Below are 15,571 nucleotides of genomic sequence, written 5' to 3'. Positions count from 1 at the left end.
GAAGTAAGATGAGTTTTAGTTGTTTTTTTTCTGGCTGCCTGCATCTAAGGGCCCACCAGCACTATTGGATTGGAGATTAAAATGTGTATTCAGTTCAGCTTTTGATTGTGCCTTGGAGATCAATTTCATGATCTTGTTTTTGCACATAGGATACTCAGTTTTGATGGTTTTATATGGCAATGAAAAGTTTTCCTTACATTTTCAAAAAGCATGCAACAACATAATGCTGCTCAAATGTTAGTAGGTTCATAGTAATTTTTTTGTTTTATTGTTGTGGGGCTAGTATGGTTTTTTTCCCCATTGTTAGGGAGTTTAGCTGCAACCACTTAATAGCACGTCAAGTAACGAAGCATGTACTTGGCAACATCCAGTTGATCACTTCTGTGTTCATTCCTTTTCCTCCATGAATGGGTTGAGTCTCCTAATCTGTTTTCATGTAAGGTAAATTAATGTGATGAATAGTTATTCTGAAATACAAAATAGGGGTTTTTTTTAAATACTGATAAATGAAGGTAATGAAAATTTTTGTTTCTTCTTTTTAAAAGGTTAAAAGAATCCAGTGTGGCAACATCTTTGTCTAGAATCCTTGCTATTTGGACTAATTCAGCACTGGCTGCCCTTGTTTCAGCCTCTCCAGATCTAAAAATCAGACTTAATGGGAACTCTGATATAATTGGGAAGCTGCTGGAATACATTTATACACACTGGGACCATCCTCTGGATGCCATCAGACACCAAACCAAATTGATTTTCAAGAATCTTCTTCAGATACACCAAACTACTATTGCTGGATCCAATGGAAAATCAGACCCGTTCTTTGCAAGGCTGATAAAGCATTTACTGAGCTTGGATTGGCATGTAAAAGGGAAATATGCTTCTCTTGGCTGTCTGGTGGAGTGTGTGGGCACTGAAAATATACTGCAGTTGGACAGAACAATTCCAGTGCAAATCCTGGATGTAATGAGTGATCAGTCTCTTGCACCTTATGCTAGTGATCTTCTGGAAACCATGTTTACAAATCACAAGGCCCATTTTACTTTGAGTTTTCAGGAAGGCACCTGGATTGACCAGTGGCACAACATCTGGGTTTCTCCTCTTCTGGTAATACTGTGTGAAGGGAACCATGACCAAACTACTTATATAATAGATTACTATTTACCAAAATTGCTCAAATGTAACCCTGACAGTCTGAGCTACATGATAAGAATTCTTCAGGCCTCTGCAGATGCTAATCTGGGTAAGAAAATAAACTTTGTATTTGTAATTGCGATTGGATTAAAAAAAGTAATCTTAACCATGTGATTTCTGGTCTATTATTATTGTTAAAATTAATTTAGGAGAAAAATTCCAGATGCTTATTGTTGCTATTATTATTTCAAGGTGAAAGTCATAATAATTATAAGTGTGTCTTCGTGTCATGAGCAAAATCCTTCTGTGGGTGCCCTATGGTTCTCTTTACCAGGGTTTGTTAAATTTCTGTATTTTCTACTACTAATTTTCTTCTATTTCTTACCTGGGTGTGTCCAATAACAGATTGTTTCTTCTTGTAAATATGTGGATACAAGACTTATTATTCTCTTGTTTTGAAGTAATTTAGTGTGACTCTAAAATATTGGCTTGTGAGACCTCACAAGGTCTTTTTTTCATATGACACATTTGAGATAAAGCTTTATGGGAACCAGGTGATTTAGAACTAGTTTAATCTATAGCAGCACTGTCTTTTGGGATCTATGGAGTAGAAATAAAAGGTAGGGGGTCATGTGTTGAAAGTATTGGGAGTTTCTGACAAGCACTGCAAATAGTACATTGCTTGTATTAATCAAACAGTGATTATTACTGGTTTTCATTTTCTTTAGGCTCTTGCAGTACTAGAGGAGCTCTTGGAGCATTAATGGCATGCTTGAGAACAGCCAGGGCCCATGGACACCTGGAACTTTCAAATATCATAAGCAGTGGTCTTGTATCCACTGAGTGTATTAAACAGGGTCTAGTTCATCAGCACAGCCAGGTAAAGGGACAACCATTTATGTATCCTTTAAATTAGAATAATTGCTTTGATCCTGATTACTGTGTTAGTGTTGCATTAAAACAAAGGTGTCATTATAGATGTCAGTAACTCTTTCGTGGTGAACTTTTAAATATCTTTCAGGTTTGCATTGATGCTTTAGGTTTACTTTGTGAAACCCATCGTACTACAGAAATTGTGTCTCTGGAAGAAATGCAACTAATTCAATTTTTTATGATGTACAACTTGAACAACCAATCTCCTTCTGTACGGCAACAGATCGTTTCTCTGCTGAGAAAGGTAATTTCAAACTATGAGCAATGTCTGATGTGCCTCTTATGTTAGTTATAACACCATTTTAAAAGAAATAATAACTACGTTGTGAAGTTGCTCTTTGGAAAGAGTAAAAGCTCTAAGACCAGGAGTATGCTTTATGTATTACCCAACTGAATGGTGTTAAGTCATCACAGGCAAGGATGGCTTAAACAAAATATGAAGTGGCAGAGGCGGGGTAACTTCATGGGTGGTGGTGGGTGTTGCTTGACCTGCCAGCACCTGCACACTTTGCCAATAGTAAAGCAATGTGCCCTGGAGTCACTAATGAACCTTGTGTTGCCTTTGCTGGGGCCTAAAGCTGTGCTTACATGGACTTGTAAGGACACCTCGGCAAATTCAGTCACTTCATCACCCTCAGAAACCTGATCTGGAAAACAAAGTAGGAGGATATTCAGTATGATGTGGCTGTGCCATTACAGGCTGCAGGGAATGAGTCTCTCCATCTGGTGGAAGTTGCCAAAGTCACATGTAGCTCATGGATAAAATGAGGAACCATGTATGTATAAAGAACATCTTGGAAGATGTTTATGGCAAAAGAAGGCAGTGTGGAAGGAGAAAAGAATTAACTTGAGAAGGGGGAAAAATGAGGGAGTCAGTTTGGCAAAAACAAAAAAGAAATCCCATCTTTTTCTTACCTGGTGCAGACTGAGGAGCATGAGATGGAAAAGTCGTGCTAGATGAGAGTGTGATAAGAAAGGAAATACTGCTTATGGGTAGTAAAGGAGGTGGAGGAAGCACTTCTGACGTGAGTCAAACTCTAAGAGACACTGAGACTGTAGAAATGATTTGCATTGAATTTTTTTAATAGATGTACACACTTCCACAGAAAATGAGGTAGGAGGAGAAGGCTTGGCATGAATTTAAGGAGGGAGGTGGAAGAAGGTTTTGGAGATGTAGTAGAAGGACGAGAGAAGAAATCAGTCATGAGAGGTGGGAAGCAAAACCTTGGGTTTGGAGTGGAGAGGGAAGGATCTGTTCTGTGTTATGCTGTATGCAAACTTCCTAAAAATTACCTGCAGTGTATTTAGAAAATAAGCTGAAAATCTGCCTTTGCCTTATTTCACTGTTAATGATTCTTGTCTTACCTATTTTTTTCTCTTGTTTTAAAAGTTATTTTGCAGGATACAAGAAAGTTCTCAAGTACTTTATAAATTGGAGCAAAATAAAACCAAGCAAGAGTTAGTTGAGAAGTCAACTAAAATGCCTCCTTTGAGGATTTTGCAGCAATACAAAGTAAGTAGACTGCTAGAGATGCAGGTAATAGAGGTGGTATAGCATTTCTGAGAGTTCATTGTTGCTGAGCACCACTGGGTAAGTTAGGCTCTGTGTGTGTTAGGCAATTGTGCAGTGCAGAAGGAAAAAGCTTGTAAAGTCAAACAGTGCTGGGGAGCTTGTCCACTTCGATGTACTAGTGCAAGTTTATTTTGACAAAATATGCTGTTGTTGATGAACTGAATGCCCGTTGGTATTTGGAAGGTGTCTTTAAGATAAATTTTGTTTGAACCAATAAAGGTTATTTCATGAGGGGTTGCTCTGTGCATTGAAACAGCAGTAAGTGAGGAGTGGCTGGAGTTGTACCCTCAAGCCAAAAAAACAACAAAAAAGGGTAAATGTCCTGTCATGTGTTGGCCATTTAGTAGCGAGCCTTAAATCATATGTGTTACTTGGACTTAAAATAGCGATCAGTTGAGCTTCAGTCTTTTTCTAGGTCTCCAGAATAATCAGTGAGTGAGAGAATGAATGACAAGAGCTTTAGCATGAAGACTTCTTTTGTATTTGTCCCTTTTATCCTATTTAAAGGCTCACATCATCAGTATCTTTGTGTCAATCTGTTCCTTGAGTTCTGCTGTTCTTGGTCAGCTAATTTTCAGGATTAGATACAATGGGTGTCTTTTTGTGGGCCTGGGGAAAGGAAACTGTTGTATTTAAAAACCCAAATGATTGTCCAGCCTTCACTGAACTCTAATAAAAAAGAAACTGCGAAAGTTGGCCTCCTGTTTTTCCAAAATACACTGTAAGGTCATAATTTTTGGGGTAAAGCAGAATGTCCCGAGTTCAGTTACTTAGGCTTTTGTTTGTCAGGCAGCAAGTACGGGGTCTTAATTTTTTTCTTGTGATTTTTTTTTTTTTTCCTCAGGATTTCATGTCATCTGTATGTGCCAGACTTTTTGAGGTATTGTTTCCTGGCTCATCACACCCAACCAGGTTTTGTGCACTAAGTATTTTGGAATCAATAGCAGAAATATTTTCTGTTCCAAAAGGTAAGAAGTCTAATTTATAGACTTTAATAGACTGTAGGAAGGGGAGGTATTGCAGAAGTGTCTTTTATGCTGGCTAGTCAGTTTCTGTCAAAGTAAAAGGGTATTCTTTCTTTAAAGAAATTAGTTGTCTAAGATTGAAGTTGATTTTGAGAGGAAATAAAATTGCCGTCTTGCTAAATAATTTCTCAAAACCTCTGGATAAATGAACAAATTAATGTTATTATTATGTATTACTGCTTTTTTTTTTAATAGGTTATCCTCAGCTGTTTATAATAGCAGCTGAGCATTTTATAAATTGGTCAATACTTCTATAAAGGCAATTCAGCTGTTGTGTTCTGTGCTGTATTATGGTGCAGTTGTTTACATCCTCAAATTTCTGCCTTCTTTACAGCATTAAGTCAAGTTGCCAGAATTTACAACTCATTTATATCTAAATTAAACCAAAAGAAATTGTAATGGCTTACATTTTAAAGGATTATTCCTGTGATAAAATAACTGAAAACGCCAAGTGCCAAAACATACTGAAGCTTTCAACCTCTTCTTTGAAAGGAATTATTTTCTAATATTGCATACTTACAGGAAAAGAGTTTTTAAACAAAATTAAATAAAGATTTTTTTTTTAATCCTTCATTTGAAGGGAGTAAATGGGATTCTGTTTTTGGTTGTAAGTTATTTTCTAAGAGTATTACTAAGAGTAATTTTTTAAAATAAGGTAAGCCTTTTTTATTCCTTACGATGGGAAATACGTTATTTTAAGACCTATTAAGAGAAATATTAAAATAATAATTTGGGTAAAATTTAATGCTTATTTTAGTATAGCAAAGTAGAATGTGAAGAGAGTGCTTATTCTGGAAAGAGTTACAGCACAACTATCTAAGGCATTAATTTCTTTGAATAGGCCAGGCACAAGTTTTCCAGTTGGATCAGGAGATTGATTCTGCTCGTGTCCAAACTTTGATCCAGTGTTTTGCCAGTACTTTTGAGGAAGTAAAAATTCTGGCGTTTAGACTTCTGATGAAACTACGTGATGTTGCATTGAATTTACAGGTATGAACTTGAAGAGTTCAGAGGGAGTAATTTTGTGGAATGTTTTGTAGTATACCAGGTGCTTGTGTTAGGAACAGAGCAGGAATCCTGAACCTTAGAAGTCAGTCCAAGTTGCCTGCAGTAGTGTTCATCACTAACACCTTCTGTATATTTCTATACAGCTTCTGCCCTTACCTAAGGAGGCTTGTTTCACTAATGGACAAAGGAGTTTGGGAAATTCATTGGGTATGACTATGAACTATCAGAGAAATAGTTAATGCAAACCCTTGGTTTAGCTGTGACTTCTCTTTGTAAATGATTGAGTCATTTTGACTTGGTTACTCTTGTACCTTTAGGAAATTCAGCTCCCTGTTTCCTTTCCTTTCTAATTGATCTCAGGTTTCATTATCTGATTGTTTTTTTCTTTTTTGATTTCTCACAAATTTTGCCCTTTGAATTGATACTGATTTGTCTATAGTAACTTGATGAAAATTTATTTTAAAATTCATTAGTACAGATGAACAAATATTGCTACCTAGTAAACTGTGCTTCTCTTTAATGTCCATTAGCAGTTAAAACACATTAGCTTGAAAAGAAAATTTCCTGTGAGGTGCAGTGTAATTGAATACTGCTTTGTAAATGGCTGTCCCCATCCTCAATGTCTATGTAATTGTATCCTTGCTAAATACATGCACATGCATGTTAGTGTTAGGCCATCAGTGCACAAAATAAGTATTTCAGAAGAAATATGTACCAGCAAACTTAATTAAAAGCAGGGTCTCAGATTCCAGGGTGGTAAGAAGCTTAATTAAATCAATCTGGAAGCTCAATTAAATGAGAAATATTACTGCTTTGTTTTTTTTTTTCAGGGTTCTGAAAATCTAGATCTTCTATTCCAAGCAGCAATTGATCTTAGCACAAGCACCAAGCCATACGATTGTGTCACTGCTTCATATTTGTTGAACTTTTTAGTATATCACAAAGGACTGCAGCACATTTGTTTAGGAAAGTGTCTTGAGCATGACCCCCAGATCGATGAAATCACATCAGTGAGTACAGTGGAGAAAAACACTTTGGCAGGTAAGATTTTGGGGGAAAGTTTTTTTATATTTGTTGAAAGTGTGCTGCTTTTCAATAAGGCTTTTGGTAGGAGGCTTAGTAAGAGATGCTTATTTCTAATAGGATTTTAAGTATATTATATTTTGCTGATAAGAAGCTATGTTCTTTACTAAGATCTTATTCTAGTCCTGTTCGTGTTGAGGCTGTTGAATATTCTATAAGATGGCTTTTGTCATTATTTTGACCAGTGACATTTGAAAGTGCTATGGAGGCCCAAGCAGTGAGCCTGGTGAAGCTGAATGCATAAAGGGCAGGGAAGAACCCTCTGCTTCCCCTAAGAGCTCACTCACACAGGGGGAAGGCAGCTGTAGTTAGTCCATCTTTGTTTCAGTACTCTATGTTTGCAACGCTGCCCCTTGGAGCTCTGTTCACTTGGCCCCATTTTTCTGTGTGATTTGCAGTCCTCTGAATACACATCCACAGTAATGAGACATACAGAATATTTATTGTTGACATACAGAATATTTTTGTTTGGTTTAGTGCCCCTGGATGAAAGATGACGGGGCTTTACATCTGGCAGGTTTGGTAAATTTGTTAACCAGGCTTTCTCTACCTTAAGTAATCTTCAGTGAAACTAAAATACTTAAGTTCATCTTTTTTTAATAAGACATTTTATATAATTTGCAGTAAACTCACTATTCTATACTTTTTTTTTGTGCTATTCTTGGCTTCTCTACAGATGCCTGTTAATTCTTTCTTGATACACAGTGAAATAACAATTTTGAGACATGGTTGTGGTTGCCATGAGTGAAGAAAATGTGTGGGTAACCTTATGTCTCATTGCTCTGGGGCATCTGCTGCTGGTGGTGATCCATGGTTCTTTGACAGGATCTGTAATTTGTTACAATTCTGACACTGAGATGTCACAAGATACAAATAGAACTAAAATAGGCACATATATCCTTGAAAATTGGTCAGGTTGTTTAGTGGAAAACAAAGTTCAAATGTATAATCGTGAATTTTTGATCTTTAATATTCTGCTGCACTCATCATTGTATTAATGTGCCTGTAAGGGTGAAGTCTGACGTGCAGTATAGAGTAGTTAACTCCTTGTGACTTCATCATGAGCTGTGTGATTATCCCTAAGCATAGGATGTAGCTTTTCACAGCTGCCATTTGGTTCAGAGACAAATAAAATTGACTAACAAATATTGTTGGAGTTTAGGTGACTGAAAATCAATGGTAACATATATTTCAATGACAAAAGAGGGAAAAGTATAATAAAGGAAATTGCTGTGTATATTCCATTGAATTGTTGTGTACACAGGTTTTATTCCTGTTTCTGAAAGCAGATTTATTTCTTAGAAAATCAGTATATGAATGTTCAATTTAAATCCGTGCTTTAAAATATTTTAGTTATCAAGCTTTTGTTGGTGAATGTTGAAGAAGAAATATTCCAAGCCAAGAAGTCTCTGCTTCAAGCAGCAGCATCATTCCCCATGTATGGGAGAGTGCACTGTATAACTGGGGCTTTGCAGCAATTACCTTTCAAGTAAGTAAAACATACTAAATAAGGTGTAACTCCATATTTTAAGCAAAACATACTAAATGGAAAGTCGTAACTCCATGTTAAAATGCAGTGGAAGAGCTGTTAAGGAGAACAGGAAATCATGCAGTATTATTTACAAGGAAATCCAGTACCTGTGGCTTTTAGAACTCTTGCTGGCTGCTGCAGTACTTGATACTTCCTTTGTATATGTTAAACTCAGCCTTAAGACTTTTCAGTCTCTACCCTATTTATAGTTTTCATAAATATTGTTGCAGAATTGTTTGTAATTTTGATTCTTAAATATAAAATTATTTTAATCCATATTGTGTTTTGGATTTTGATTCTTTTTTTCTTAAGTAACTTGGCACTGGTGTCTGAATGGAAGGAAATAGTGACCAGGCTCATTCTGATGTCATATAGCCTCTCTGCTGTAGTATCACCAGTAGTACAGAGCTCATCACCAGAGGGTCTTATTCCAATGGACAGTGATCCAGGTAAAGAACCAAACAGAATCCCAAAAGAATTATTTTCAAATCTGATGCTCTTGAAGGTCTCTTTGTCTTGTAGTCATTCAGAACTAGACTGAGCACCCCTCCCTTTCAGCTTCTCATTTTATGTCATAATTTTTGGTCATTCATCTAATTTCTGATAATTTTTTCTTGACTTCTGCACTGGAAAACCCACAAACATTTGCAGACTGTATTGTTCCAGCTCTTTCAAAACAGGGGACTGTAAAATCAGGGTTTTTTCCTTGATTGTTCTAATCACCATAGAACCTTATGGGTTTTTTTTTAATACTTAGAGCTTTCTTTTGTACCTATACACCCAAAATGAATTATGTCAGTATAAAGAAATGGAAGTAGAAGACAAAACTATCTTAAATATTCCTCTTGTTTAATATACAGAGAGTGCAGGTCGCCTGCAGATGATTCTGCATGAGATACAGCCACAGGACACAAATGATTATTTTATGCAAGCAAAAATTCTGAAAGAACGCTGCAAAGAAGAATCTGAAAAGCTGGCTGACCAGAGGCCAACGAAAAATATTTGCATGGAAATGAGAGGTAAATCCAAGGCTATATAAGTAATTAAATCAAGGTATTTTTTATAGAGGCATTATTTTATGTGGATGATCAGTTAGAAATTGCTTGTGTAATGTTTCAGTTCTTACCTGTCAGAAGCTAGTTATCCATGGACATGGCTTTAAAGACTAATTCACTGTGCTTCTGGGAGATTGTGGTTAATCTCTCTTAAGACACAAGTGAAAATCAGTTATTTTGATATTAGCCTAGACTCTGTTGCCTTAACTGTACTGGCCAGGTAATCTTGAACACCTTTTCTATCAAGCAATGCTTCTAATGTATTTCTTGTTGAGAAGTGTTATTGTGATTTTCCTCTCCAGTGTACATGAGGCTAGTGGAGACTATGTTCATGCAATACAACTTGTTGCATGAAATTACATAAGCAGAAACTCCAGCTTGAAAGATTCTAGTGGTAAAATGTTAGGTAGTATTTGTGTCTTTTAATGAATAACATTTATGAAACGGAACCTTACAATGCTAAAGAAATTGTAAACTTTTGCATCTTTAATGTAGGCCAGAATAAATTTATAGAATATCCGTACATTTAAAAATTTAATAGTTTATGCAAGCTTTTGAACTTCCTTTCTCCGGTTACTTTTCCGTACGTTTGAAATAGTATGGTGGGGCCGCATGTTTTCTTTCACGAGAAGGGATAAACACGTGCAAGTGCCGCAGTGGCCACCGGGTGGCGGCGGCGCGTCACAAACGCTTCTTCCCTCTGGGAGGCGCCGGGGAGCGATGGATGCGGGAATGAATGCCTGCCTACGAAGGTGCACAGGTTTCTGTTGGGAATGAATGCCTGCCTACGAAGGTGCACAGTTTTCTGTTGCTCGGTGTGCGAGTAAATAGGAATTGTGACCGAAAGACCTCTACTCTTTAAAACGGCACTTCTCTGGTAAAATATTTATACTACTGCTTTTTCCAAGTGCAAGAAATTAAAGCAACTGTTGAGCAGGCAATTAGGGTCAACAAGATTAAGTTATCTTTTGGGCAGGCAAGTTTAGAATTTCTTTCATAGTTAATTGTGTTTTGTAAGACAGGCTAAGTGAAGTTTAAATTACACACCTACATCTGAGAACCCTGAGTTACACTATTGCATTTGTTGTCTTTTTGTTTTTAAGGCAAAGACAGGCAATCGTGTGATGTCACAGCTCAAATGGTTCTTGTATGTTGCTGGAGAAGCATGAAGGAAGTATCTCTGCTCTTAGGGACACTGTGTAAACTTTTGCCTTCACAGACTACATCTGAACCTTCAGAGGGGTTGATTACTGTAGAACAGGTAGGGAAATAATTTTTATAATAAGACCTGCAATTTTTTCTTGGGTGGTGGTGAGGCAAAGGCAGTTTTCAGAATTTTTTTTTCTTAAATCTGTGTTCTCTTTGGGAAAAGTGGGTTTCAAATTTCTTTTAATTGCCATGGTGTAAGGGTTTTCTTTGTTATACTTGGTTATCAGTCCTGTTTTGATCCAGTGGTATTCAGATCCAGTGATATCTGTAAAAACAGATAAATGAAGAAGTGGTTATACATTACTAAAAACCTCATTCATTCTAATTGTATTGGGTTGTTTATGAGATCTGTGATGTGTTTAGGGATACCAATGCCTGCCTGTCACCCTCCTGTTGTCTCTCTCTCAGGATATATTGATCACTAATTCAATTGCTAAAAATCTTCTAAACTGACTTCATGTTCAAAGTCTCTTTTGTGTCGTTTTGAACTCTGCATATTGGGATTCTGCTTAAAGCTCTTCCTTAATTAGCATCAGAGTCAAGAGTTCTGAAAGTCAAACATGCTGACTAGTCTTGTCTTCCCTCTATCCGTTGTTATGAATAATTTGTATGTAATGTGATTGTATCTTTTTCCTCTGATTTTTTTAATATGAGAGATCAGAAATGTTAATATGCCATCTGGGTCTCTTGCAGAACGTTGAGTTCAGTGTTTAGAAGAAATTAGATTACCACAGGCATTTATTTGGGAAATATTTTGAGTTTATTAAATTTCTGTTTTAATTGATGACCTTTTCATTTACATATGTTTCAACAAAACCAGTTTGCATAGAAGACTGAAATGTGAAAGGCCAACTACTTTTTAAACTTTTTTCTTTCCAGCAGAAAACAGTTACTTTTTCCTTAGGTGTTAGAACTTCACATTTTAAAATAATAAATAGTATTATATACTCCAGATTTTATTTCTTATCTAATGTTGTGGTGCCATGGAAATAGTGTTGATGTCTTTATTCTTGCGTTGTCTCCAGTCCTCATGTTTTCATCTGGTTAACAGCTGTGCTTGTATTGTTGCTGGAGTCTGGAGGGCAGATGAGAGAACAGATAGGCATTTCCACCATTATGTTCCTTAATCTGCACCAAGTCAGAGGAATTGGTGTTTCAGAATGAGTCCTTTCTAACTGCAGCATCTCTGTTTTTGGAAAGCAGACATTGCTCTTTCAGAAATAATACATTATTAAGGAAGGAGTTGGACTTCCATGATCTTGTGGGTCCCTTCCAGCTCAGGGTTTTCTGTGATTCTGTAAAGATACCTTCTTTCCCTATAGATGCCTCTTCAGCTTGTTAATGCTTCAGATGTCTTCCTGTAAAACAGAAGAAGAATGCTAATGGATGAGAAGTCAGTTTGAAATCCTGATATCCTGATTTTCCTCAGGCTTGCAAGGAAATACACAAAGAAAACTGCAGGCATTTCTCTGTACTTTTTGTAACTTTGGGTCATTACCATGTGTTGTACAAAAAAAGGAGGGTTTCATCAGAAATGACAAAAAATGTCAATGACATAACTGCTAGGGCTTCAGACTTATTAAACACTTATCACTGTTGACAGATAAACAAATTGGATTTTGTTATCTTATGCATGTAGAACTTTTATTTCAAGTTGCCCATTCTTTTTCTTCATCTTGGAACTATTGGAAGAGATTTAATACACAGAAGGAAGACTTTGAGAGAAACCTGGGTCAGCTTGCCTTGAGCCAGGCTAAGTAATTGTTGAGAAAAATCTGGTAGCATCTCTTGGCCAGTGTGTGTCATGCTGTTGCAAATCTGCTTGTTGTACCATGCTCCACATCTAGGTCAGTAAGTGTATTAAATTGTGCCTTAGGGGATCAATGCTCTCTTGGGTGAATAACTTATTCACCCAAAAGATCACAGTGAGTGTTGAATTTGCTCACAGTCTTCTAATTGGTTGTACCTGCTTTTTTAATGGAGCATGCAGATGGAAATACAGTGTCTTACAGTGCTGGGGTGCATTAGGAAATGGCACAGCAGAACTGCTTCCTGGCAGGCAGTGTGCTGCTGGGGGGCTACCCTTTGCAGCTGTAATGCTGCCTGTTGTGCTGTGTACCTGTGCGAGACAGGTTGGCAGGGAGGCAGCTCCTGCATGATAAGTTATTGCTCTTTGTAGGAAGTTGGGACAGATTTGCACTCTCCTTGTCTTTTGAGTAGGAGGTTGGGTTTACGTGGCAGTCTTCAAAACATCTGTTATTTTACATGGTGGCCTTGCCTTTAGAAATAATAGACATAGGTAGTGCAGAGTATATCTGGAGGAATCTCTTTATTCAAATGCATATTCTACTTTTCATTTTCCATCTGATCCTTAAAGTCCAGAGATCGCAGGCTCAGAACTGTGCCTGTTAAGAAAATCAATATAAATAGTATCATGTAACCACCAGAACAACATCTAATGAACATTCTGTAGGTTTTTTTTTTTGTCATATGACGTGCAAATCATGAATGCTCCAAATCTAGAGGAACTTTTAGCTCTTCCTCAAACTTCTGTTTATCTCACCTGGGAAGTTCTAAGACAATTTTAGGAGATAAGCTTGCCAAAGCTGTGTACCACAGTGAAAAGAAACAGGCAGCAGAAATAAAGACTGAGTTGTCCCATGGCCTGTATTTATTTTCTGGAATATCTTTGAGAGAATTTCTCTTGAATACCCAGATTCTTGCCCTCAGCAGCAAGTGTGGCCCTGTACATTGTTGATTGTTGAATTAGTAAGGTTCACCTGTTAACATTCTAAATTTCTGACTAAGAACTGAGTTATGGTAGTGCTGCTTCTAGCCTGTGAGTTGAGTTTGATGCAAGCTTCTAGTCAACATGGCTGTTGCAAGAAAAAGAAACTCAGAAGTATAAATAGTAAAGTTGAAACTTATGTGACAAAAAAAATTTATGTGAATTCTAGAAGCGTAAGTGTGGTGCTGGAACAGGCTGGTAAATTGGTTTACATGTGTATGGATTTCTTGATTTGGTTTTGTGTACACACCTGGAGAATTGCCCCATCCATGGGTCAGTTCCTTGTGTATAAAGGGCAGTTACTCCTCTTTTTTGGACTAGAAAGCTGAAATGAAACACTGTAGCTACATAAACTACCTTAAAATCCACTCAGAAATAACTTTTTAAGCTCAAATATCTCAAATTATTGTGTGTTTCACATAAGGTGAGTTTTAGCTGGAGGAAATATGTAGATGGTCTCAGATTTTTTATTATTTTTTTTAATTATTGCAATCTCATTGCTTGGGTGATACAAATTACTTAACAGGAGGTTGAAAAACCATAAAGGTAGAGATGACATTAACTTCCCTGACAACTTAATTACTTGTCAGACTATTAAAGTATTAGAATAATTGTATGAGTAACAGAACATGCAGAACTTTATAAACAACTTGATGTGATTTTATGCATATTTTTATATAAAAGGTTTAAAGAAACTTTTACTGGAGAACTTCTAGGAAAGACTCCTGAAGTGAATTTTGCCTAAGGGTATTAAGTATGTGCTATGCATTTTAAATAAATTATGTGGAAAGTTTGGTTTAGGACTTGAAAGTTGATGAGAGCCAGAAGGAAAAAAACCAACAAACAAGACAGCCTATCCTTCATGGAATGAGATTATGTGGATCTGTAAACTTCCAAACAGATTTAAAAGCTTTGTGTTGTAATAGAGCTCTAGAAAATAACCAAGTGAAAGTTTAGGTATCACATTTACAATTTTAATGCTTTTAAAAATAGCTGACATTGCAACATCATCTTCATTTTAAAATTGTTTCTAATGGTCAACAGCAATTATGCAGAATTTTGGAATGTTAGAAATTTGTATTTATATGTATTATGTAATCTAAAGTAGATTTGTTTCCCTTTGGTACAATTTTTGGAGTTTGAATTTCATATCTTAAATATTTTTTAGAATTTTTTTTCTGCTGTTGTGCTGTAGTTGGCATTCTCTTTGGGGTTTTGGCAAGAGTGTAGGCAAACAAGAAGGAATCTGCATTTGTTTCCCCTGAAAATTAGAGTTGTCCCTTTCTTCTCTTAAAATCTAAGTATGTCCATCATGGACAAATAACCAATTTCATATCCTTTATATTTTTGGACTTTTTGAAAGAATATAGACCTACCCCCTTAACCTAAAAAAAAAAAAAAAAAAAAAAAGAGTATAGTATTTATTATCATTAAAGTAAGTGGTTGTTTATTATAGCACCCCTGCTTGTTTTTTTTGCTTTACCAGGGACCCTTCCAACCAGGGGGAGACAGGGGGAGAATTGTTGCTTTGAACTGCAAAATATTTTGCATATATAAATGTTATGTAAAAAATATGTACAAATGGCTTAGTAACTTTTTCTTTCTTTTTTTAGGTTAAAAATATTGGTGATTACTTTAAACATCATCTGCTGCAATCAAGGCACAGGGGTGCATTTGAATTGGCATATGCTGGCTTTGTGCAACTTACAGAAATGCTTTCCAGGTAGAAGATGGGCAGCTTACTATGTTTTTAATACAAGTTTTAACAAGTTTTGGCATCGACCCTGAAGCTGGCTGTGCAGATAGATCCTTGCTTTCATGTGGATTTTATTTAAGTTTGATGTAGGCATGATTATGACAGTTCCATGATGTCTGTGACTTGGACTACAATACTTATGGTTAAGAGATGGTGCTTAGGCATTGAAAAATGATACAGACATATAATGCTTGCTGCATTTTTCTTCATTTCTGGCATGTTAGTTTCCTGAGCAGCTCTTAAAAACTCTTGGGAAGTAGGAGAGTAGAGTTCTTCCATCTCACTCCCCTTTTCTGGTCCTTTATGAAAATGTATACCAGACTTCTTGCTTTAGCCAGGACATTTTCTTGGAAACTTCTATTACCTGTCATGGAGCTGGTTATTGTGACATTTGGAAGACTACCTGACAGTGCATCACAGGGTGTGATATTCACTCTGGCTTTTTTCTTTCCCCTTGTAACTTCATAGTTTCCTAGAAGAAC

At 36.5% G+C, this 15,571-nt stretch overlaps 1 protein-coding gene across 1 annotated transcript in view; it reads left to right on the top strand.

Annotated features, from left to right (window-relative positions):
- THADA (THADA armadillo repeat containing) overlaps positions 1 to 15,571 on the top strand; it is a 215,153-nt gene that overhangs the window by 70,726 nt on the left and 128,856 nt on the right. Inside the window, exons 12-23 of the mRNA XM_053972850.1 lie at positions 546 to 1,237; positions 1,857 to 2,008; positions 2,150 to 2,305; positions 3,452 to 3,574; positions 4,479 to 4,602; positions 5,501 to 5,649; positions 6,498 to 6,708; positions 8,104 to 8,239; positions 8,594 to 8,730; positions 9,142 to 9,300; positions 10,440 to 10,597; positions 14,947 to 15,056. Of these exons, the coding sequence (XP_053828825.1) occupies positions 546 to 1,237; positions 1,857 to 2,008; positions 2,150 to 2,305; positions 3,452 to 3,574; positions 4,479 to 4,602; positions 5,501 to 5,649; positions 6,498 to 6,708; positions 8,104 to 8,239; positions 8,594 to 8,730; positions 9,142 to 9,300; positions 10,440 to 10,597; positions 14,947 to 15,056 (2,307 nt within the window). The remainder of the gene's footprint in view (positions 1 to 545; positions 1,238 to 1,856; positions 2,009 to 2,149; positions 2,306 to 3,451; positions 3,575 to 4,478; positions 4,603 to 5,500; positions 5,650 to 6,497; positions 6,709 to 8,103; positions 8,240 to 8,593; positions 8,731 to 9,141; positions 9,301 to 10,439; positions 10,598 to 14,946; positions 15,057 to 15,571) is intronic.

The sequence above is a fragment of the Vidua macroura genome, chromosome 3, assembly GCF_024509145.1.
Source record: "Vidua macroura isolate BioBank_ID:100142 chromosome 3, ASM2450914v1, whole genome shotgun sequence".
Lineage (NCBI taxonomy): Eukaryota > Metazoa > Chordata > Aves > Passeriformes > Viduidae > Vidua > Vidua macroura.
The sequence above is the reverse complement of the archived record's forward strand: the minus strand, read 5'-3'. Positions and strand labels throughout refer to the sequence as shown.